Source organism: Drosophila eugracilis, unplaced genomic scaffold (assembly GCF_018153835.1).
Source record: "Drosophila eugracilis isolate 14026-0451.02 unplaced genomic scaffold, ASM1815383v1 contig_90, whole genome shotgun sequence".
NCBI lineage: Eukaryota > Metazoa > Arthropoda > Insecta > Diptera > Drosophilidae > Drosophila > Drosophila eugracilis.
In genome coordinates, this window is record NW_024573812.1 from 1,362,770 (window position 1) to 1,389,151 (window position 26,382).

The 26,382-nt window shown below is 41.7% G+C and overlaps 1 protein-coding gene across 1 annotated transcript in view; it reads right to left on the reverse strand.

Annotated features, from left to right (window-relative positions):
- LOC108106570 overlaps window positions 1–12,202 on the reverse strand; it is a 29,023-nt gene extending 16,821 nt beyond the window's left edge. The window contains exon 1 of the mRNA XM_017213738.2: window positions 8,856–12,202. Within this exon, the coding sequence (XP_017069227.1) occupies window positions 8,856–10,287 (1,432 nt within the window). The 5' untranslated portion in view covers window positions 10,288–12,202. The remainder of the gene's footprint in view (window positions 1–8,855) is intronic.
- Window positions 12,203–26,382: the final 14,180 nt, after the last annotated feature.

A 26,382-nucleotide genomic window follows, 5' to 3' on the forward strand; every position in this document is an offset into this window, starting at 1 on the left:
CAGCCATAAAAATATCCCCACATAAACGACACTGTTGCTGGTATATGGATGGTATATAGACACATTGCCTCACCTGAACCATAAGCCAGAGCCCCGAAGTATTTGTTCAGGCATAAACCTTCATGGTTTCAGGCGTTTGGGGCGGCCACCTTAAAAGTTGCCTTTCCTTTTGGCAGAAATAAAGCCTTCCGAACGATTTCTTCGGAAAGTCTTTTGTCAACGCACCTGCTTAATGTAAAGCGACAAGGACAGACAATAAATTAAACATGAGGAATCTCCTGACGTATTATTCTTAGGGGGCTGGCTCCGAAATAAATTCAATTTGACATGGTGTGCATCCATTAGCAAAGTTCGTGGCTATATTTGGTCTACGCACACACACGACCCGAATTGACAGCCCGAGGTCATTTGGTGGAGTCACCTACTGGCATATTAATGCAGAAACTTCTCCAGCTTCCAGCGGAGATTGCTAAGAATTGAGATTGGCGACGTGTGCCAGTGCGGGTCCTGGTTCTTTGCTTGCTCGGCCTTTCTCTGAATCGAATAAATCTTATTTAATTGCAAACCAGCTGTCAATTTCAACTAAAGCCCTGTGCCGGCGGCGCGGGTGAAATCAGTCGGTGACAGAGAATGACATTTATTCCAGCCAACCAGCCAGCCAGCCATTCGCCGCAGACATTGTGGTCTGGATTAAGCTTTGAGCTGGATTTATTCGAGCTGAAAGATCTTGCCAGCTGGCTTCGTTAGCGATTCGCTGGCAATGGAAATTATACTTGCAGCATTTATTTGTCCACTGTCAAAGGTCAATTTAATTTGCTCGCCTGGTTTGCAGTGGAGTTAAACCTAATCCCCCCTCTCGAGTTTTCCGGCTTTCACAGCTGTCCTATATCTCGCTATTCTCTGCACAACCGACAGGTGTGGCTCTATGTTTTCTCTACGTCTGCGGTGGGCAACAAGTGTGTTGGCCTGCCATTTCACCATCTTTCATTTTTCATTCGGCCATTTTCACTGGTTTCCAGCCAGCGTTTTCCGGCAGCTGTTTGCTTTGCTTTCTGCCACCTGGCTTTCGGATACTTAAATATGGTACAGGCAGAGAAAAAGTGATGTGGTATAAAAATGTTTAGCCAAAGAAACGTCAGGATTATTCCATCAACTTTTGTAGTTATTAATACTTATGGCAAAAACTTAAGATTTTTTAATATATTTAGCTCTGAAATACCTTTTATTTTCCTTTTTGTATACTTATGTTAGTACATTTATTTCTCTAAGTGCATCCACTGAGGCCAAGGCATAATGTACCAGCACACACACAGGGGCAGAAGCCAATGATTGATTGAAAAGTGTCTGCAGGTTTATGGTGCGTGGGCAGATGGGTGGCGCAGAAAATAATAATAATAATATCTTTCCTGATGTCTTTCAGCTAAATTGCTTGTAAATTAAAATAAACAAAACAAAACAAAAAACCGCATAAATATTGCATAATTTTGGACCTGAACCCAAACCCATTCACTTATTACACGACAATGACGATGATTATGCCAAAAATTCGGGGAGCGGCTAGATCGATGAGCTGGGAAAAGGTCAGCTGGCAGGGTTCGGTGAAGAAAAGTGTTAGCTTTCTCCGCTCTTCTGCGAGAGAGAAGATGGTAGTAGTATATACCATACCAAAGCATCCTGTAAACCCTTCCGCCGTATCCCTTTCTAGACCGTCGAGCTCCTGCTAAATTATGCATGCAGCTGTGTGAGTGCCAGCCTCATTATGCACGGCTGCTGCGAGTTGCCGGCCCGGAAGCCTTTAAGTAGGCAGCTCCCAAACCTCTAGTCCCTCCTAACCCCAATCCCCGCGACTTGGCCAAGAGCTCTCCGCTTTCTTTGCTACTTTTCCACTGCTGCCATCTATGTTTTTTTTTTCTTCTTCAACTTTTTTAATTTCAGTTTTTAGTTCTGCCATGCACATGCGACATGCTGAAGTGATGCAGCACCCAGCACCTTAAAGTAGGCCCTGTAATGCTGCTGTTGATGTTGTCAGCTTAAATAAGCCATAATTTGCATTAGCATGACTATGCACTTGGCTATGGATGCTGTGCCTCCAAGAGGTATACATAAGCCCACACATAGGCTTAGGAGATATATATATATAGTACATATATAGTTTTGCCTCGACTGCTCCAGTTTTCACTAGATTCCGAGTGGTCTATGGATTTTTATTGCGTTTGATTTCCATGACCTGTGACGCACATGGAACAACCACTATCCCCACTTCCCTTGGGCAAAGTCCCACATATAAAACCGGCGGCATATGTCATTCCTCTATGTCTCTATGTATGTGCGCGCTCTTGAGCCCTCGTCTGCCAGCCAAATTTTTATTCTCGCAATTGTTCTTGGCTTTCTTTTTGGGTCCGCCACCCAATTGCCCATTTCCATTCGACTTTTTCAAGGACACGGTCGAATGCGTATCTGCGTAGTTGAGACTCCTAGGACGTCATACTCAACTCTTTAAGGGTTGTCTAGTGGGGCTATTTGGAAGAATCTCTGGGATGTAACAAACATCTGACTCACTCCCAAAATATTGGATGAGTGAAAGGACAAGGTTCTTTAAAAATAATGTTGGTTACTTAAGAACCCAAAAAATACCAAGAAAATTTGAATGGCATTGGAATCTTAAATCAAAATATTATATAGACTTAACTTTTCAACTTATATTAACAGTAACTGCTTTAGATTAACATCTGTATCTCTTTTTTGCTACAAAAAGTTCGCTTTCCGGCACAGTTTCATTTTCAGATCCCGTGGCTGTCATGCGTCATTTGCCATTGCCGACGTGACGAAGGACCAATTAAAATACTCAGGTTTTCAGTACCAATTAAGCCATGCAGATCGATATACAAATAAATAGTATATGATTAAATTGCAATTTGCGTGGATGCATCGGAACTTAATTCATAATTAAAAACAAGAATTACGCGTGCATTTGTTGACAGGTAATAACTTTTTTTAATCACCAGCTCACATTTTAAATATAAATAGATTCGTTCTATAAACCAAATAAGTAAAAAAAAAATTTAATTTTTATGCTTCTTATTAATAAGGAAAAACTTCCTTTGAATAACCCAACAAATCCTTTTAAGCATGGCCCATAAATAACACTTTATTGAAATGCAAATCATGACAAGAACAGTATCTAGGCTTCATGTTCTCCTTCTTTAAGAATCCGTCTAGGTATAGCCAATAAATAACCCATTATTCATGAGCAAAACAGGCCAATTACGTGAAGCTGCTAACACTTGGTTAATTTTACGCTCACTTGGAGCTAAAACAATGCCAAAAAGGATGATGGCGGGGGACAGGCAGATGAATTAAGGAACTGCCTTAGTCCTACTCAATCTTTCTCTTTTCGTCTCTTTCTTTCTGCCTTTCTCTTTCTACTCACATATTCCGCAATTCATTCATAAATTCCGCGTCAGCTCACAACTCATTAAGCACGCCGAGGATACAACAAGGATACCTACTATGCCACTACTACCCGCACTTACTTACTTTGCCAGCCGCCTCCTGATTGCATTGCATCATCTTTTGCGGCTCAGGACGATTTGCTAGCTCGTTCGCTCGCTCGCTCGCCTTCTCTTTCCCCCCTTTGGGTAAATATATATCATAAGCAAAAAGTCCTTGACGCTTCATTGACTAAAAAATTCTAGCACACACACACACACACATGCTCATCAACTCTCGCGCGATTACTCAGCCACATTTATTTGCCGAAGAGTTTTACTGGTTTTTCTGTTTTTCTTTACGCTCTTCATTACGGATGACTAAGAGCTGACTGGCCAAATAGGATATACTATATATATATATATATATATATTGTGTATGGCTTGGTCCCCAGTGTCTTATTATAGATTTTGGCCAAAAATCTCCGCCTTGGTGTGGTTCATTATTGCCCCATAGTTGATATTTATGCAGTGCTCTCAGCTATTCGGCCATGTTTATTCAGTAGAATGCCACAATCCTTTAGCCACTTTGCCCAGATTCATACAGTACAGACTATGGCGCTCTATATAGAGATATAATATATATGCGGGGTATAAGTATGTCAGTCTCTTGCTTCCCAGACGACCGTCGTTCTGTGACGTAAGAAGAAAGCAAAACTTTGGCCAGCTTTTGGGCTGCTGCCGCTGCTGGTGGTGCTGCTGTCGTCAAACTGGCTGAATGAGCCACCATCACGCACACTCTCACCCAGACAATTGGCCTGCTCAATGGCCGCGTGGAGCCCCCCCTTTTAACGCCCCTCGTCCTGGGCTTACGCTAATGTAAATATTTTCCCCTCCAGCCTCGTCGTGTGCCACAATTATATATGCAGGCCCCCATACCAAAACAAGAGGAGAGGAGTAGGAGGTTCTATGGGGTCTAAATGCCTCGTCTATAAGCTGTAAAATCCTACTGACTAACAGACGAACTGACTCACTGACAAACCGGCAAACTGACTGACTGGATGCTGACGATGATGTCACTGTTTATTGATTCATCTACTGACTGGCCAGCCTCGCTGTCCACTTTCAGCACGTTTCTGTTTATTTTTGGCCAGTGCATTAAGTCAAAAGGCTAATTTGCCGGGCCGAAACGGTCTCGTCCCGAAACTGTGTCCACCTCATTAACAAATTCAGTGTGTGGGCGTGACTGGGGCGTTATTGCTTCCAGTTCATTTGGCCGCCTGCAAATGCAAATGGCCTGGTTTGCCTCCTAATTAGCCATGGGCCAGGTTCTGTAGACTTTAAGGCCCAACAACGCAGGATCATTCAATAAATAGGAAAGGGAAATGTGGCAGCGAGAATATTTTAGGCGCCTTTAGAAAATGTCAAAAGTGTGCCTTGTAAAAAGTACAAAAAAAATCTCTGTAGGTCAAAGGGCAAGCTGCGTACGCAATAGGATATATACCAAAAATAAAAGACAAAAATCCCCACATTTTAATAAGAACTTTGACGTATATAAAGTAGATGGATTTGTCGTTTAAAATATGTTTATATTAATAGAACATTTCCTATCTTGACTAAACTAATCCTGCAAATATTACATTCTATAGAAAAATCTTTACCCAACATAAAAAAAAAGTAAAGTGTAAAGAGGGTTAAGGATCTCTAGGACAACCAATCTGTCTGCGAAAACCGCTGGTAGCCCAATTTGTCTGATCTGTCGGTGCTCCTGAAGTCTCCTGGAAATCGGCCATTTGCATATCTATGCCCGATTATGGTGGCAGACGGCTACCAATTGTGGAAGGAGTAGGAGATTGTGGAACCCACAAGTTGCGGCAGACAACCTGTCGCTGTGGTGAAAATTTTCCATCCGCTCGACTGCAGCCGCAACACGCACACATCTATGCGGGTGGAAAAATGGGAAAAGGTCGAGGGCGGCGGCCACTGACAGATAGACAGACTGATAGACGCATCTCCAATATCCATTTCCAACTAATTTGCGTAATATTTGACAGGAGCAGCAAGGAGGAGTAGCGGGCAACGACGGCAATAAGAAGACATCGATGAGGAAGGTCCGGAGTCCACAAATCGATGATCTTTTTGCCGCCAAGTGGCCACTTGAGGACCGAGCGGTCCTCAAATTACAAATTAAATCAACCGCCAGGGTATATGAAAATGTTGGCTTTGAGTGTGAAGGAAGGAAAACTAAAGGCGTGCGCATAGACACTGAGGAGCAAAGCCACACGCATACATAAGCACACACGCACAAGATATGGGCGTGGGAGCAAGGACTTGTCAAACGGAGGCGTCCTGTCCGGTCGCCTCGGACCCCCGGGGTATTGTTACTAAATTAGCTGGAAACCGGACCAGCAGGATCGTAAATTGTGAACGCGTTTTAATGATGTCAAGTTGTAAACGCAGCCGCAGGTTTCCCGGGAAAATTTGTGTTACGGTTTTTTTTTCCATTATTTTTTTTTCGGGAGCGTTTCCCTCATTTCACTTCTGTTTTTGGCACAGGAGTGAACTCTTTTTTGGTCGTTAGGGACTAGCAGGACTTTATGATGTACATAGAACAAATTGTTAGTTATGAAACTTTTCTAAAAGTTGGAATGTTACAACGGCGAAATTTAAGTTACTTTAAACATACTTTTTGGCTTTATAACAATATTTACGATTTTTATTAATCTCCGGATAATGGTAGCTAGTTAAGAATGAAAATCAATGACTGATATCTGCAATATACTTAGGGTTTATCTAGTACTTAAACCTCTACTACTACTTTATAAGATTTACTTAGCTAATCAAATACAACAAAAACTCAATTTAATTTATAAAAATATGTTTTTGCTATTTATTTTCTATAAGTGAAAGTTAATGAAGTCCCAGATCACACACACATTATCCTTTGCTACCGTTTTCTGTTATTTTTTTTTTGGTTTTTGGCCACATGTGTGCGGCTCTCACGGCGCTGTCCTTATCCGTATAATCGTTTTCCACTGTAAACACTTAGGGGTACAATTGTAATTTTCCCAAATACCCAACGACTACCAGGGAAAGTGTGAAGTGGGTAGCGGCGGGTGGCAAGCGTTGACGTTTTCACAGCTGACACTTGATGACGTTATGCGGAAATAAACAAACACACACACACACACATATACGCACACGGAAATGTGGGAAAAGCGGAGCTGCTGGCAAGGAAAAATACGAAATAAGAAAACTGCGAGAGTGAGTGGGAAAGGGAAAGCCAGCGACAGACATAACAATGAGGAAAATTGTGCAAACAAGCGCATAAAATGAAAACTCATTGATTGTCTCATATTGAATTTTCGCTACATCTCTCAATCTGCGAAAAACCTTGCCAAATCAATTGTTCAGCGATGGGAAAATCCAAAAGTGGAAAGTGGAAAGCAGCTTCCTGGCTGAACACAATAAACTAATCCAATTTAATTTAATTGGCTAATATGTTTCCAGGAAATATCCTCACTTTTCTATCACTTAGAGTTTAGCCCCTTGTGTATATGAAAGAAAATTGAAAATAACTTTAATTTGTCAAGGAGATAAAAACAAAGAACTTTGCAAGGAAAAGTTATCTAAGTAGCATTATAGTTTAAGTTAATAGTTATATAAACATTTAACAATGGAAAGAAAAACTAAAACAGAACAAATAAAAGACCAAAACTATATCAAACTCAACTTAATTAACAGTTTACAAATAGAATCAAAATTCAATTAACATTCATATTTCAGTTCAATAAATTTGTTTCAATTTGGTTTTAATTACCAACGGCTAGTATGCACATTGGCTGTTTGCAAATTAAACAGAATGTCAAATGGCCAGAAGAGTAATTTGAATTTTGGATAATTTTAAGAAGCGAATGAAAAATACAAGCCTTGGCCATTCTCAGTCTCATTTTCCCGGCAGGGCCAGCAATGAAATCGCATTTAGCTCACGGCCATAACAATGTCGCCATTAAACTTGAAAGTGTTAATTAAAAATTAAAATTGATTGTCCAACGGGACGGGAGACCAAGGCAGATAGAAGTCATCTTTCGCCGGTTTCGATCCTGGTCCAACTTTCTCTAAGCGCATTCCGTATTCATGGCGACCATCAAAACTTGTTGTAAAGTAATTTAGCCAGCCAAGTGATTAACAACGGCCCAAAATGGAGAAAAGCCAAGGACGAACTTCCACACAGACTCAGCTCACTCCATTTGTAATCCGCCGACTAATTTGCTAAATGCAATGGCCAAAAATAACGGGCTGAAAAGTTGGCCAAACTACCGAAAATAGCTGCAAAGAAAAACTTTTCCGCTTTGGCCATTGTTGACAAATGATTTAGTGACAATCTATTAAACGCTGGCTGATTGATGATTGATGATGAGCCGACCATTCCGCGTGGTCGTCCGCCCACCGAAAAACCAAAAAAAAACCGGCTAAAAGGATTAAATTGCCAAAGGAACTGCTGCAGCACCTTGGATCATGAAATATGCAGGAGTCTCGCCAGGAATAACAAGAGAAAAGCCGTAATGAAACGGCTATATAGACACACAAAGGACTACGCTATGCGTTTATAACTGCCGCAAAAGAAATAAGGACGGAAATAGAGCGATTATGGCATGTCTTTCGGGACCTGCCCTACTTGGTTTGGGACTTCGAACCCAAAACAAAAACAAAGTCTACATAGAGAAAGTCTCACACTGAAAATGGGTATATATATACATGGATATATAGTATATATACATATTTATATAAACGAGGGGGTCAAGTGCGGGTCTTTCACTCGATTCGAGTCGAATAAAATTAACACGACATGAAACGCAGAGATATTGGAAAGATATTGACCGACTGTTGTAGGTAAATGTTGTATTTCTAACCCCCTAACACGCATTTGTAAATTAACCATGACGGAGCAATTACGATACACTGGACTTCAGTTTACCGGGATTTTATTATAGGTTTTTCATAGTAAACCTAATCAAGGTTTAAATAATTCAATTTATTCAGTTGTTTTTAGACCTTGAAAATCCCTGGCTAACGGAAATCGTTTATAAATAGCTGAATCTATTTTCTTTTACCAAGTTTTTCATTCTATTTTAGGGTTAAACTTCCCAGTCATTAAATAAATTGCAAACTTTCGATGATATTTTTAAAACCACGCCGGGACTAACAGTTCTAGGCTTTCGTGCTGCACTTTATAGAGTTATGGCGTTAAGTGGAGGTCTGATTGGATCGAATTAATGCCAGACAGCCGGCTAAAGGTCACAAGTGGAACCGGCGAGGTTTGATTGGTTCCATCGATTGCCACTTGCCCCCATGTTGTCCCCTCTAACTAACCCCCTATTTCGGATATATGGTATAGACCTATCTATATATATAAGTAAAACTCACCGATTTGTGGCACATCGTACTGCCGTTGACCGCGGGCCGTGCGCAGCATCAGCTGGCTGGCTATGCTGTGGGAAACAGGTGGCTGCGCTGAGAAGCCGCCACCTGGCGATCCCATGGATCCCGCTGATCCCGATCCGGATCGCTTGTGGCTTGGATCTTTTTTCTCCTGCTGCGACTGCTGCTCAACCTGCTGTTTGGGTAGTCCATCGCCGGTTGATTGTTTCCCGGTGGAAGCGGAAGCAGAGGAGGCACTGCCTCCTAGTTCATTATTGGGCTTTTCAGTATCCTTGGAGCCGGAACGACTGGATGGCTTTAGGTGCATGCTGGCCGTGGCCTCCGAGTTGGCAGATAACGATAGTTTTCCACTCCGTTGTGGCTTGAAGTGCTGGGCGAAGATCTGGCGCTGCAACTGTTTCTCTGCCTCGGGATTATGAGGCAATCCTTGGCCATTTCGTTTCCTTGCCCACTTTTGCTGTACCCTTATGTTGTAGTTTCCCGGGTTATGGGTTTTTACGGATCCCGAGTGCATCCCCTTGAAGGGGGCATCCCGCTGCTCCTGTTCCTGCTCGAAGAGCTGTTGCAAAGAGTCAGGTGCGGCCAGTTCCAGCTGTTCCAGCGTGCGGTATGGGTTCTCTGGGAGAGGTTCCTCCTCCAGACCATGATACTGGTAGGCATCAAGTTCCCGGAGCAACTCGTCCTCGCCCAAATGGGGCTCCTGTTCCTGCTCCAGTTCCGAGAAGTCATCAAAGTCGCCGAAGGAGTGCAGTGGTTCGTAAAGCGGTTCCGCCTGCTCCTCCCTTTCAGAGGGCTGAACCACCCTTCCGTAGTACTTTACGGGCCTATTCTCTAGATCCCTTAGCTGCTCGTAATCCTGCTCTAGGGTAATTGGAGTGGGTGGCTGCTTCTGGACATTGCCGAAGATGTAGCCTCGGGCAGCCTGCTGTAGCAGGGCAGGATAGTCACCCACATCCAACTCCTCACTGGGCTGCATCTGTATCCGACCGGCGATGAAGGGATGACCGCGGTGATTGCTGCCCGCCGGCGGTTGCTCCGCCGTCTGCTTGGCACGGGCCAGGAGCATCAGGCGTTCCCGCTCCAGCTGGGCCATATCAGCGATCTCCTTGTTCAGCCGCACGGTGGTGGCATCGTAGGCGGCCGCTGCCGCAGATCGATGGCCATGCGATGAGGAGCCACCGCCCGGCGGAGATCCTCCGGGATGTTGCTGATGCTGTTGCTGTTGCGAGGGAGCTGTCTGCCAGGCGGATGCTGATCCCGTTGAGGGTCCCAGTGCCTGACTCGGGACCTGTACCGCCTTGGCATCGCCTAAGGACTTATCACCGTTGCCATTGCCATTGCCGCTCAGGTGGAGGGCATAGAGGCCGCCCTGGATGAGCAGGACGCAGAAGAGCGTCTGGGCCAGCGAGCAGAACATTTTCCGTTTGTTGGTCTGGCGCAGCTTCTCGATTAGACGGCTTATCTTGGCGGTTCGGTTTGGGTTTACCAGGGGGGAATATGAAATTCTGTTGGGGATGGGTGATAGAGTTTTGTTTTTGTTTTTTGTTTGGGGCTAATGGTGAGGGAAAGTCCCGATTAGAAGACCTTTCTACGGATTGTTTCTCTCGGGGATTTCGATGCTTTTCACACAGCTTTTGTGGGTCTTCAGGCCCCACACCGCTGCTGACCAACACTGTGCCGGCCTAAGCCTGGCATTGCACAACACTGGCCTGTACCGGAGTTCTCCGCGAGTTTCCTGACTTTTCCGGTCCGGTTTTTGTTTCTCTGGCTGCCTTTCAACGGCCGTTTCCTGTCCTTGTTTTATATTTTTTTTTTACTCGCTTCTCGCCTTTCGTCGCCCTTTGTTGCTGTGCTGCCAAGTTTGTTTTGCGTTAAGCTGTGAAGTTCTGCAGCCTTAGACAAAATCAATAATCAATTGTCTACTCTGGCCGGGGAGTTTGGGTATCGGGTAGGTGATGTCGGTAAGTCGGAGTTGGTATAGGTATAGGTATCGGTATATAGGTATGTATGTGGCCGCTTGAACCTGGTTGTTGGCCTCTGGCGACCCGCCTTTCGCTTTAGTTAGGGGTAGCTACTAACAACTAGTTGCTATCTTCCGTCGGCTTTCCGTTTGGAATTCCAGATCTTGAATTGGTTTTGATTGGATTTTTATTTGGTTTTTTCTCAGGCCCTTAGATTTGTTTCACTGGCCAGAAGTCATACGTTTTTATAATTTTAGTAGGCTTATCAGTTAGTTTTTCCGCGGCACTTTGGTTTCCCTCTTACGTTTTTTTTTTGAGCTGCTCACTTTTTTGATACTTTTTTCTTACTTTTTTTAAAATGCAAAGAAAATTTATATTGTATAATTTGTATATTTTTATAAGTAGTTGTAACAATATTGTGTTTTGTTTTTCTTTTTTTTTTTATTAATATTTGTTTAAGGAACTTTTAGCACTTTTTCGTGTTTAGCGCTCTCAGCTTGCGGCACTTAGTTTTCGTTTTTGGTTTTTCATATAATATATTAATTAAAATTCACAGTGTTAGCCATTCAATTGAGGGAGAACAATTAACTGGAACTGATTTCTTGCTTTTTCTTTGAGGGGGGAGGAAACTGTGATTGGATAACTTTTGCACACGAGTCACTGCACTTGAATAGGGAATATATCTTGGGATATTTTTTCGAAAATATTGTTTTTTGGTTTCTTGGGTATAATTTTTGTATTTAGCTTTTTGTTTTTAAATATTTTTGTTTGGTGAAAACTTTCCCTTTGTTGTGGGTAAGTGTGAGTGGTGTTATTTTTTTGTGGACTAGCTTTGCTTCTAGTGTGTTACTTTTTTTTGGATTTTCGGCTGCCTCCAAGAGTGTTCCGCACGTTTGAACCGACGAGCAAGGACTCGTCGTGTCGTCTCAGCAGGATTTGCCTGTTTGTCTGCCTTTTGCTTGGACGCCTGACGCGTGTCCCTCTGCCTCTGCTGTCGTCAGCGTCGCGTTCGCTGCTACAGTCGACGTCGCTGCTTCTCCTCAAGGCGTTTCGTATTTCCACTTTATATGGGTAGTCGTTGCCGTTGTCGTACTCGTACACCCACTCCCTTCACGCCCCGCCTCGAATTTCACTCCTCGGACAACTGGCTGCTGGGTCCTCTCTGCTCTCGGTCGCTCGCTCTCTCTCTCTCTCTCTGTTGCTGGCTCCTAGCTCCTTGCTCCTTGCTCCTTGCTCCTTTCTCCTGCCTCCTTTCTCCGCTTTCGCCCGCTTTCTCCTGCTCCTGCTTCAGCTTCTTCCTCGTCTTCTTCTTCTGCTCTGGGCTTCAGCTCCAGCTTGTGCTCTCGGTCAGCGGGAAAAACTCGAGCTCGAAACGACTGTTCGCTCTATACTGAGCGCTACGCCCGCTCAACCACTTGTTTTCAACCAGCCTCATGTGTAGAGTTTTTCCCGAAGTCTAACGGGAAAAGAGAAAGAGAGAGCGATTGAGAGAGTTCCTGCTCCTGCGCACTATGTACCGCTACCGGCATCATCGACTCCCAATTTCCCATTTCCCAGATGCCATATGATTTGCGGTCGCCACTTTGCGTGGGTTGTACTTGTACTAACCTTACTCGGCATCTGAATCCTTCGTTTTGGCGGGGCATTTCCCCAGTTCGATTCGATTTTGGTAATCCCGTTTAGCTGTCATCAGCTGTGGCTCCACTAATCCCAATTACCCACCGTTTCAATCACCGAATGCACTTGCCACTGGTTTAACCCGGAATTGCTGTGTTTTCCTGTTTTAACAATTATTTTGTGGGAAAATAAAATGAGACTGCTGCTTGGGTTAGCCCAGAGATAAGAACTTTGATTTCTTTTGGTGGGATTTCACTGAAGTCATTAAGTCAATAAGAACTTAACCTCTTCTGTCTTTTTGTAAGTATAGCAAAGGTATTTTAACATCCCTATTTCATATTTTTCTTTTCTTACATAAGATCTGTGAATTATATTTTATTATTTTTTTGGTTATTATATTGGTATGTATAAGGGTCTTTCCTTAATAACAACATCCTTGTTTTATACAGCATAAACTATATTGTTCGGAAATATTTACAGTACAGTTTACAGTATTTCTAGATTTAAGTAATCAGTGTTAAGTTAAGTTAATATCCATAAAAACCCCTTTATTATAACACCAAACTGATCGCTTATCCCATCGAACATTCGAGTGACTTTCCCCTACATTTCGAATTTCGAAAAACGATGACGCCCACGCATTAGCGACAAATACCTAAAACCAAAACACAGCTCCCGCAGCAGCACCGAAATTATAATGTGTATAAAAATGAGCACATAGATTGCAAGTCATTAAAGCCGCCGAACCCAATCCGAATCAGAATCGGGAAAAGAATAGAGGAGAAGTGCGGTTGAGGGTAAGGGCACCGAAAGGTTCTGCCGATTCGGGTGAAAGCCAACATGAATGAAGGAGAATGTCCTGTATAGAAGAGAGTCGTCATCGTTGCTTGCAGCCTGCTTTTCGTTTTTCGATTTGTGGCGTTGTTTCTGCTGTTGCACAAACGCCCCATGCAGGATTCAACAGCTGGGGTAGGCGGAGGGGGCGTGGCTGTGCGGACCGAGGACGAAGACGAGTCCTGTTTGTCGTCACAATGTCTGTGGCTTTTACGTTTTACGAGCTAGCTATAATATATTCGCAGTGCTAACGCAATGATTTCCGAGCCGAGGTGAAGTTGAATCGCGAGCTCGGGCCATGTGAATGGACTTGGACCACGGTGTGGAGAGTTTTGAATGGACGAGAAGGTGAATAAGTGTTTAGTATAATTGAAAAAGTATCCTGGTAGTGAGTAAGAACAAGGAAGAATTGTTGTATGAACTTGCAAGTCATTCATGAAGTGGTAACTTCATTTAAAGGTAAAGCTAAGTTCAGAACCTTAAAAGCGTGTTTCGTAAGTAAGAAAACTAAATATTTTTAGGTTCCATTACTAATATCCGTTTGTAAAAATATTTTTAATTTTAATAAAATATTTAAATTTTTTATCTACCAGTACTATATCAAACATTTAATTTATTTGTGTAATCCGATAAATTTATGCATCAGAATTGGAAATTATTACAAAATTTCTTAATTTTAACAAACCGAATACCAAACGCTTAGAAACTCCAAGCCAAGACCCAGCGAGAGCAGGTCTCCACACGAAAAGCCGGCTTGGACTCTCAATTTGTTGCACGGCCCGAAAGTCTCCTCGTTCGTTTTGAAAAACTCTACAGGCGACAGCAAACAGCTGAGCCTGCCTAGCCAGGATGTTTCCCCTTTCCCCGTTAGCCGCAGCATGGTCCTACCACAAGTCAAATGCACTTGCTGGGCCCAGGAGCATGGTGAAGGATTCCTGGGGGGACAACAACAGATGATTCTGGCGTGCCAAATGCGCAGGCGCAGACTCAAGAGACGACTACGTCAACAACAAAAATCGAAGCCACGGATTTTCATTCAGGAGATAGCACCCCACTCCGCTTCCCGTCTACCATTCACCGAAAGTTGGGGAAACCAGAGCGCGAGCCCTCGAGCAGCGATATGGAAATGGGAAAAAATGGGGAATGAATGGCCGGAGCAGGAGATGGGGCATATGGGGAAAATCAGCGCCTGGCTGGCGTCGTTTTTCAACGATGTCGCCGTACGACGAGGAGCCAAGGAATCGTGGTACCATCGTGGAGGGGACCAGGACTGCGACGATGGGTGCGCCGCACGACGATGACGCCTACGCAGCTTTGTGACGTAAGCAGGCTCGCAGGACCTACGAATAAGAAGCCGAAGCTCGAAGCGAGTGCAGGCTGGCCCCATTGTCTTGGCCCATGGCGATTCATTGGCGATTCCACAGTTGGGCTCGTCACATGCCCACCTCAGCGTTGTCTCTCTCTCATTTTTGATCCTCTTGGTCCTTTGCACTTTTGCACTTTGAACTTGGCAAATTGAAAGGGTTCCTATCATGTGTGTGGGCCTGGCTTAAATGACAAATCAGAATTATGCAAATATTGTCAAAGGTTATATTGGAAAAATGGCTTGTGAAGTAATTTTTATTCATGGGTTAAATGACATAAGGCGTACTTATGGATTTTAGTTTAGAAAGTCGGAACAAAATTATTATTAGCTATATTTTTTTTTAACTATTTTAATTCTTTTTTGTTTGTTAATTTGCTGAAAATATGCAAACAAGTTGTTTAGAACATTTTAATTGCTTTTTTGAACATTATTCAGCAAATTATTAGTAAATTTATGGAATTTTAATTAATACAAATTGACCTTAAATGTTGTTGGTCTATGCATGATTATTAATTACTCGAAAATAAAATAATCAGCTAACCAATTACTAATACTTCTTTTTCATTTTAGAAATAGGTTATTATCTTTATTTATTTGGTAACCTTTACCTTCACATTTATTTATAACCAATATAGGTGTTTATTAAAATATTTTGATAGCCAATAACCCCATGTCATTCACACCATCCTCCTTCCAACAACTCCTGTTGTGATTTATGGTGTGCCTTTAATTGCCCGCAGAGAGCAAAGTTCAATTACAACTCCCATAAGTATGCTGCACTTTGGTGGGGAACAGGACCCTAATCGGTTGACTGATGGGCGATGACGGAGATCGACTCGAGTGGCCGCCTGTTTACGCTCAAGTTGCCACTTGCGGATGACAACTCTGGCTTCCGACCTCCAATCTTGTCCCCTGCCGTTAACCCACCTCCTACCGCCCATCGGCTAGATTCCTGGCTGTGTTGTTGACATTGAATTCCGTGGGATATGGCCAAAATGCTATAAATAGACAACCAGCAGAGTTGAGTTGAGCTGAGTTTCCTTCGGCGCTCGGCGCTTTTCTCTTTTTTTTTTGCGCCGCCTGTCTTTCAGACTTCGTCCACAGCCAAACAGGAAATTGCATGGATTCTACGAGGCGCTGCCAAGACGCCATCAAAGCCGTTGATTAAAAATTGAACAGCAAGAGCAACGACGACGCAATAGGAGCAGATAAATAAATATATATAGAGAGAGAGAGGGAGAGTGGTGAGTGGTCTCCTGGCCTGAGGAAAATCTCGTTGCCAACGAATGGCCGCACAAACAAAATCAGACTTCAAGGGTCACTTCCGCTTCAAATGGCAAATCGGGTTTATGCCAGCCTGCCTCCCACTGACACTGCCATATTCACTGCCACTGCCATAACTCCCTCAATCCTGATTCTCGAATAAAACATGTCTCCATCGCATTCCCGGCTTCGAAGAATTTTCCTAAATTAGTTTCCGGGCAAAAATTCTTGTCGCTCGGCGATTTTTCAAGCCTCTTGTTTTCAACCATTCAATTGGAAACATTGACATTTGTGTGTCTTCAGAAAAAGCCCTTCAGATGCTATCTGTTAAGTAAGGACTCGCGAAAATAGATTGAAATTAATCTCAAAGAGCCAAAAGAATGATTTCTAAATTCTATCTATCCATATCAAAGGCTGAAAGTTCCTAGAAATCAGAATGCTTCAGAAATGCTTCGGTACTTTGATTATGATGTTCCACTGCTGGACGACTTAACTTGTAAGAAAAAATGCAAACTTAAATGTATTTAATGTGTCATATTCATATAGCTAATGTCTTGCCTTGTTTATAGTAAAATATAGCTTAAAATATAACGAAAGTCTGCATAAATTTATATTAAATATTAAGATAGCCTACAATGATTCTAATTTCTAATAGTAATACATTTAACACATCCATTAAGAGTTATTTATTTTAATTTTATTATTAATATAATACCGAAATATTTATATACCATTGCCTTTTCAAAGATCTCCCAAATATAAGCAATTTTTCTCTGTGTGGTATACTGCTGAGATTATGCGTAAAGCTTTTCTATCGCCCACCAAACGCGCATCTTTAATAGGACTCTCAACTGTCGTTGCCATCAGTGTCATCAGTTTTTTATGTGGTATGGTGCACCCGAAAAGTTTTTTCCGTATTGTCTATGTGAGAATGTCTAAAAATAAATGCTTACCAAATTTTAATGCCACTTTCAATGTCAACTGTTACGCATTTGAGCTAGCATTTTGTGGCATGAATTTGGGGTCTAAATGCAGGCGTTTAACCCGACTACCCAGACTCGTTTTTCGGGGCAGTGCAAGGCGGTGCTTTGAGTTGTTTTGTCATTTACGATTTGTGGAAAGTTAGGGTTAAGTACTATATCGCTTACCAAGTGCCTGACAATGAGTCAGCTGTGACGACAAGTGGTTGACATTTGAGACAGGGGATACTGGCCTTTTGATTGCAGGTCGTGGACAATGCCCATAATTATGCGAATCAAAGCGTTATTGAGACCATTTAAATGATAAGTGGGTGGGGCGAAAAACCAATCGATTTCAATCTATGAAATGCAACAAATCGGAACGGAAACAGATACGTACTTGTAGCTACGCACAAATAATTGTCGGGAAATCAATAAGCCACGCCCCACGCCTCTGCTTGCCACGGCGCGTGCGAGTAATCAAAATGACATTTCTTTTGCCTATGACGCCGCAATAAAGTCTGCCGTAAAATATAATTCATTCAATTCACTACCGACCGTTGGTCTATATATTACAGGTGGTATATATATATATATATGTAAATCATGGTTGGGTGGTTGGGTGGTTGTTGTCCTTGGGGTGTGTATTGCATTGATTTGTGCAAATCAGCAGCCTAATCGCCAGCGAGACGTTAATTGGATCAGGAATATACACACGCACACAAGGTCAGCGATAAATGTCAGGATATTCGAAATTTTCCCGGTCCAGTGCTCCCCCAAGCCCATTCAAATTTAAATATATAATATCGTAAAGCATAATTAGTCTTGAACGGTGGTCCAGGGGGACTAATATATCCATGACAACACATCAAATGGTTGCTTCAAATAATTTATAATTAACCAAAACGGCTGTGGGTATCAGGAGGGGCGTGGCACTCTGTTAAATATAGCATACACAGAGTTCAAGCCCCCCACAACCCATACACCACCCAGCTGGTAAGACATATCCATTAATTTGCAATTAGGCTAATTTAGTTGGTCTTATTGCGGCTCAAGATTTGTGGCCATGCATTCGCGGAGATTAACGGATTGACTTTGGGTAGATAAGGAGTCGAAGATTTCCCAAAGCGATATGGATAGACAAGCAAAAAAGTAGGTCCAATAACTTGGATTTAGCTTGGTTATCCTGGTTTTCCTGCCTAAAACAATATAACCCTCACCTATCAGATAGTTTGTGTACGATTGAAGGTTAAATTCTTATTTTATCAAAATTACTATTTAGCACTTAGTTTACAAATGCCATAGATTTAACTTTAAAAATGACTTTAACAACTTTATTCCTCATAGACACAAAACCTTTGACTTTTCAGCAATAAATATTTGTATTCACTAATTTAACTTTAGATGGTTTTGTACAATAAAATGCAATTTGTCTGCACTGCTCAGCGTCAGTTGAAGAGAAACCCGAATCAACCGAATGCAATTTCCCCCAAGCGGGTAACAGGAAGTGAAGTGCAGAGAGAGGAATCCCCGAACTACAACTACTGGCAGTGGTTAAAATGCAAGTTCAAGGCAAGACGGGGGGCCTAATCGAATTTCAACTGCAGCTGCTGCTGGTTTGTGAAAATGCCGGCAAGGACAATGCTGACAATCTGCCCTTTTATGCAAATTCTCTGTGGCCGCTGTGGCAGCCTTAGTTGCTTTTTCAAAGAAATCCGCATACCACGCTCTGCAATCTAAAGCTGCAGGTTCCGACATTTTCCAAGCTAAACAGATTTTTCATTTAATTAAAAACGAATTCTAAAAATAATAATAAAATAAATACGGAATTTTTATATAGTCAGTCATCATAGGATTTTATTCAGTCAAAAAACGTGTTAATTTCGTTCCTCTTTGATAACACTTAAAAACCGATTTTCCCGCCAACGCTGACTATCTTTTTTCATTTTCAGTTTTCTTCCTGCTTTTCCCACCCGACTTAGCAACGGGCTTTTGTGTGCCACTTAACGATGCGCAATGTAACTGTTACATTTCATTACTGTCATTACCAAGGATTGCCGTTGCTTTTGGCCATACTTTTGTTGGCCAAGTTGCTATCGTTGTTGGGCCGGTCAGCCTGCCGCCATTTTGATGACGTTGATGAGCCTGATATTTATTTGTTTGCGTTGTCGTTTGCTTGATTTGTTCTTGATGACGAAAAGCAAACTTTGGAAAACTTTTGTTTCTCTCTCTAGGTTTTCTTTTTCGTTTTCGTCTCTGCCTTGTTTGTCAAATTTTACCTCTGTTAGATCATAATTGTCCCCGGCAACTTGACGCTTTGTTTTTTGTGCCATATACCACTTAACTCGGCAAGGACAAACTTGTAAATTAGCATAATTCTGCTCGTCATGATGATGATTATAATGATGCCAGACTGTTGGTGGGGTTCATAAATTAATAACGCCCACGATCTGCAAGCGAAACTTGCCCTTTGACCTGTCTCTGCCTTTCGAATCAATGGCCAAAAACTAAACGGAAAGCAATTACAAGAACAAACAACATAATTCACTTAGACCGGTTAAACGGCAACGGACACGCCCACACGCCCATCTAAATGTTAACTTGTTGCTCATCCCCCATGATTATTTCTCCTCAAGCTAGCACATAGATCATTAGAAGTAAATGTTTACCTTCCGGCACGTGGGTGTCTGTTTAAATTTCAATTTCAATAGAAAACCAACTTTGAGTTTTGGCCAAGATGTCATGTCATTTGAGCCTGAGCTCATTAAAGATATAATGGCAGCTCATTAAAAACAATCTCAGCTTGAATATTTGACTTGTTATCTTCTTGGAATCACGAATTGAGAAATCTTAGAAAATATTTTGTTACAGAAAGGCATTGCTGTTCCAATAAAGATCGATAAAATGGTATAAGATATTACCCACAGCTTTAATAATTTGTAAAACACATAAAGCGTTTCATTTAATTTACATTTAATATTTAACCAAATAGCACATACACATTTGTTGTCATATAAAAGCAAATAACATTGGAAATTTATAGCTACATCTGGTTGGTGTTTTTCCCCTCTTTGGAAATTATCCCCAATTCGTTTGGCAGATTATGTCCTCCATCGCCCAAATACTTATTGACTTTCATAAACCAGATATTTGTGAATATAAAAAGAGTCTTAACGCCTGTCGCTTATTGACATATGTGTGCGTTCGATTATTTTTAGATCCTTATTTGCCAGCCACTTGAGCTGGTGTTGGTTGAATCCGCCCACTAAATCCACACCGCATATGTATTATATATGGAACGGCCCAATCCGTTGATCAATTTCATAGGCAAACATTTACTTATTTGCATTGCTCGAACGCCCGCAAATGGGCAACAGATAAGGGGCACTTACGTGTATTTTTAGACAGTTTTCAAATAAAAACACCAAAATATATTTTTGTATTTATCTATGTATTTTGAACGCTTTGGCGTAATACCGGCTAATTGACAAGTTGAGAACGAACTGACAGGGGATTTAATTAAGCCCAAAACTGTGCTCGAGTGCGTCTTGGGCTGGTCTAATCTCGTTAGCTTTAATTAGACTTGTTTATCTCACACACACGCACACACACACAAGCATATGCTTATTCGTTCTGATTGCAGGCGACACAATTTTGGCATCCTTTGTCTGGTCGGGAGGAATGTCCTTTGCCCAGTAGGACGCACCGCCAAAGCCCTTACAAGCGGTCCGCATAATCACAACTAATTGGGAATGGGCCTGCAATTGTGTGTGGCGGCTGCCTTTGCGCCACATGCTTAACACTCGAATTATCTCAAAATTAACTAATCCTAGACCCAAAGTCCGGAAAGCAAGTGGTAGAGCTAGCCGAGTCTGTCCATTGTGCAGAGAGAATAATTCTATGTTAGTTTTGTGAATTTCAAGTTACAAACATTAAAGAGAAATACTGAATTTTGTAGATTTTATGCACTTTAAAGAAAAGCTTTACAAATCAAAGAAAATATTAGATTAAGTTAAAACATAATACTAGACCTAAATTTTGCCCAGTGACTAGATAATGCATCAGTTGGCATTCACACAAGCGAAAAGGGCGAGAAGAGAGATTGAGCCGGCGAAATGAAGAGTAGTCTCTGGCCAGAAGTCCAGTCAGCATAAACATTAATTATGGACATCAGGCTGCCAAGAGCCCGACAGCACAATGCCGGCGTACAATCCTGAAAAATTTCCGTACATTTCGGTACATTTCCGCACCGTGCTCGCACTTTAATCAACTCGAACCCAAAGTTTTCTAGTGGGCGTGGTCAGTCATTTTGAAGTGAACTAAACTGGCACGTACAACTCGCTGGTTTTTTCCACTTTTTTTTTTTTTTTTTGTGATGTTCTTTCTCTATATTTTCCAGCAAAAGTGGGCGAAAAGGGGGCGTGAAGGTGAGCGCTAAGTGTGTGCTGAAAATGCTTTTTGAAACTTTCACTGCGGTTTGTCATAATTTGGCCCACACGTTCCGAACATAAATTCGCAAATGAGTGGGCCAGAAAATAGATGCACAGTGGAGCAAATTTGAATTATTTAACATAATAGTGCAATTTATAAACATAAGCCATAATAACCATAACATAAAGTTTTATAACTTTCAAAGGCTTTTCTTTTTCCAACTCATGTTATTATGTAGTTTTCCTAACAACAGCTTAATCTTGCATCATGCATTCATCTCCATACATTTTATGCCAAAATCTGCAATTGATTGTCCTTCAAAAACATTCGTGTTCCTGTGTTACCGCACTTTTGATATGCCTCAACTGCAGATGAGGCATACACTCCTTCAGGATCTTTCCACAGTTCAACCATTTCGCGTTGTGCCCACCAAACCGAAACGTTTTCCGGCTGAATGCCTCAGTTTATCAACTCGGGGGAAACGTACGTGTCCAGGTCACAAGAATGCGGAAGGGGAAGGCATTTGTAAGCCGCATCAGGCACATAATAAGCTCATGCGGCCAGGTGGCTGCTGATGCAATTTCTCTGACATAAGGATTAGCAGTTGCAACACTTTATGCCATGGCATCCCTCGAATACCCGTACACATATATAACCACATCAGCTAAGCTGTCGATTCAGTAATTTCTGCATCCACCCAACTGATTGCATCGACGGCCTGTCGACTGCAGAATGTTGGAGGCATTATTCTGGGTTCTTTGGGGAGGAAGTAAAAGAAGAAAGGAAATGAAAAGGCGGCATCCTTTAGGGAAATATTATTTACGAGCCAAAATTATGGACACAAATAGCCAGCTAGCGGCTAGTGGCAATAACGCTGAAATGGGCTTTAAATGAAATTTATTTTATTTATCAGCTGAATCATAAATATGCCAAAGACATACACCCGCGCCATGTGGCTCCAACTCAAACACTGACAAAGGGTTTCTTCCTTGCCTTTTCCTCTCTTTTATTTTCCTTCTTTCTCTTTTTTTTTGGCAGAAGTCAAGAAATTTCCATTTGTAATACAAGACTTTTCGAGGGCGTTTTGCCAGTCAATGGCAAAGAAGTCGAAGCGAACGGCATATGAATGAACCACTATCACCCCCCTGCTGACTTTTATTTTATTTTTCTTTTTTTTGGGGGGCCCACGGGTCGGATGTGCAATATATATACTCGAATACTTAGTATAAGGAGCAACCTTTGGGCGAGTGCAATAACTGCAGGCTCAATTGATTGAAAAGCAATTTGTAACGCCCACACACTCGCATTGACATAATATAGTAATGTGTGTGGGCCAAGCAGAAAATAGGATGCCAGTAAATATTCATAACTGCAAGCGATTGTGCAATATAGCGTCTTGTAGTTGTGTTTTTCCCTTCGATATCCCGCTGGCTTTTCGCATGCAACCTTATTTTTGTGGTTCATTGCCTTAACTGACAGCTAATGAACATGTAAGAGTTACCGCAGGAAAAGTGCTTAATGCCAATCTGAAATATTGCGGTTAGTGTGCGTTGGCGATTTCCGCACGCGCTGCAGTTAATCTCAGTGGGTGGCTTGATGGTTGGGGTGGTGTCCTTGCGCCGGAAAGTAGGCAACGCGTGTGTTTTTCCACTTGCCAGAGCGAAAACTAAGAATAGTTTTGCGTTTTCTATCTGTGCACAAACATAAATTTCACACTCGCATAAATTCCATTAAGAAAAATCAGCAAAGCGCGACAGGCATACACAATAAGGAAAAACCGCAGTGGCACGGGTGGCGGGGTGTAGGGGAAAACTAGAATTCAACGCCCACGCTTTCTTGGTATTTCCAGCTTTTCTTCTATCCTCCTCTAATTTTGTTTTCTTCTTTTTTTTTTTTTTTTTTTGAAAGTGGAGCTGCTGCGTCAACTGTTTCTAGCCAAAGGCAGCGGCACTGTCATAAAACGAAACTTAATGGCGACCAAGGGAGACAGATAGATAGTTGGAAAAAGAGATAGATAGAGAGAGAGGACAACTCAATAGACTCGTTGGTAGTACTTTTACAAGAAATTTTCCCACTACAAATATTTGGAGTATGAAAACAACGGCCAGCAACAATAACACACAACGCCCACGCGAAAAATCTCTACGACTCTCTGACTGCCAACTAGCCACTTTCCCACACACACACACACACACACAACTGACACCCCACACATAGATGGCGTGTGTCTCAATGAATGATTTTTCAAGCCCCAATCGGCCAACACTAATGCCAAAGACCCAAGGACAAATCTAGAGAGGGTTTGGGGCATCGACAATGGCGCGTAGGCGTTTGCCGCCAAAAATGCTGCCGGCGTATATGCAACCCCGGCCACTCGTATCTCCAAAATCTCTCACCCCTTTCGAATTTTCATTGTTCCATTCAGGTTTATGGCGTATATATCTGCGTATATGCACAGGGGTATTATGATGTCAACTGAACTCAGTTAGCCTGAAACACAAATGGCCAGCTAGACACGTAAACTGTTTTAATAACCCACTTAGATATTATTTCCCGGAACTCAAGGACACCTTCATTCATTAGGCATTTATACGATTTTCGGCACTCTTATTATGGTTATATGACCACCACCACCATTGTTGCATTATTTTATTTAAATAAATTTAAATTTAAAAATTAATAAATACAAAATTATTATTTCGCCTTTTCATTCTTTTTTTTTCACCTTTACACTATTTTTTACTATTTGTTCTATTTAAAATATTTGAGTTAGACTTTGGGTTTATATTTTTGTACAAATTTGAACACCTTGTTATTAAAAAATATTTCTTAAGTATTTGTTTAGCATATTCCCTAATTAAGTAAATGCCACATTGTCATAAATGCCACATTAACTGATGTCATTTGAGAGGGACTTACATAATTGTAGTTCAAGGAAATTTGTTGATTGTGAAAACATCGTTAGTTAAAGGAATTACTCCTGCTCTCCACTCCATAGGACTGAGCATTCCGTTTGATTGCTTCTGAGTTTTGGTGGTAAGCAAATATTTATAATTGCCCAGTGTCCGGCTTTCATTTGGCCAATTGCATGTTTAGGCTGAAACAGCTTTAAATTGAACTCTGTCCTTTGGGTTAATTTTATTGGTATTCATATTAGTATCAAATAAATTTTAATTAGCACTTGAAGCCTACTTGTTAGGTGCTAAGTGGCATGCTATTTAAGCAATAGGAATATTATCCTTCATTTCTATTTCTGACAATTGAGTTTGAATACTATTGTTTTTGTATATACACAGAAAGCTAGATGAAATATTTGAGTCCAATTTCAAACTTAATATGCCTTTTGTTGCTTAAACCTTATGCATATTAGGGCATAATTATGAAATGACATTATTTACTTGATGTAAACGCAGTTAAGAAGGAGACTTTAAGGTAGAACATATCTCAAGCACAAGATATTTCACTGTCAGAGTATATAAATTTCGGTTTTCTCCATCAATCAATAAGTTTGACTCCTAATATAGTAGAAACCCACAAAAGTACAACTACTAAAATTACTACAATTTTAGAGTAAATGAAATGAAAATATTTCTATATATTCCACCCACTACAAATTCTATATACCCATTCAATACAGTGTGCTAATTGCTAAACTTCCATAAAGGTGTGCTGATGTTGATGATGCCGGCGAATGTGTGCTTGTGATTTTTGAGTCTGCCATGTTGCCATGCCAAAATGCGCTTTTTGCTGACTGTACTCGAAAAATTTGTGTTCAGCTCTTGGATGTTGGCCAAAAGTACAGATGTGTCTGTCTCTGTGTCTGTGTGCGCGTTTGTGTTTGTGTACGTGTGGGCCAAGAATACAACGTTGACAATGGCAAGTCGGTCTAGCAAAAGAGCGGAATGTGGCTTCCGTTTGTGCGGAAGTCGTCGCCATCTTCTTGCATTCGGTCATCCTGCGCCCACTCGTTGATGCCTCAGCTGCCTGCTTTCCTGCTCCTCCTTCTTGAATGTAGATCGTAGAAATCACGGGAGGGGGCGTTGTGTTTTGGGCAGAAATTATGGCGACATTTGCCACAAATCGTGCGTGTAAAGTGATGTCATGGCCTGGAGTTGAAAGTCGAAAGTGCATGCGTCAGCATTTGCGTATGATGCAATAGTTGTTGGCCAAAAGGACAGTGTTCATTTCTGTGTTCTTTTTCCTCTGTTTTGTTGCTTTGCATTCCACAGATACCTATGCAAGAACTGATGTCATGCCAGGACATTCCAGATATTCGACAGTCCTGAAATCACTTTGTCAGCCCCTGAACATTCGAATATTTCACAAAAAAAAAAAGGAGATATGCCATAAAGCCCGGGAAAGGCGACAGATGCAGACAGTCGGTAGTGAGAGAAAGTAAGGGAAAGCAACAGTCGCCGCCGTCGTTTACTGTTCTCATTGCAATAAACTTGAGCACTTTGTGCCGTCTTGTCATGAATATTTGAACAACGCAAAACGGCGACGTTTTTGCCCCCCTTGAAAATCCCACTTCTTAGCCATGTTTTCTTTTTTTTTGTCTTTTGTCAACAACCTGAGTTGGTCTTGTTTTTGTTTTTCAAGCTTCTTTTGCGCGTTTGTTGTTTATGCGGGCTCCCTTGGCTATTTATAATTTAGCACAAAAAAGCATTTTCGGTAATTAATTTTGTCAATTAAATTCTCCAGGGCAATTTAAGTGTCGCGCTTTCAAGGCCAGCTTACAGTTCATATGAAAATCAGATTCTGACTTTGTTTTACGGAAAATTGACACGATTCAAGCAGCGTGCGCTGCCCGTAAAATAGAAGAAATACTAAAGCATCACATAGACAGAATTACAGATGCAATACTTTTAGGAGGAGGAGAATGTACTTGACTTGGCACAAACGCCCCCTCGACCTTTTATATGCATACATATCAGAAGTTAGACATATTGGGTTTTCCATTAGCATGAAAAGCTTTCTCGAAAACAAGGAAAAACATGTGGGTACTGCCATTTCTTAATTCTTTTTGCATATATGTATATAAATATTCTTTTTTTTTGTTTCAGGTGTTGCCCTGGCGTATA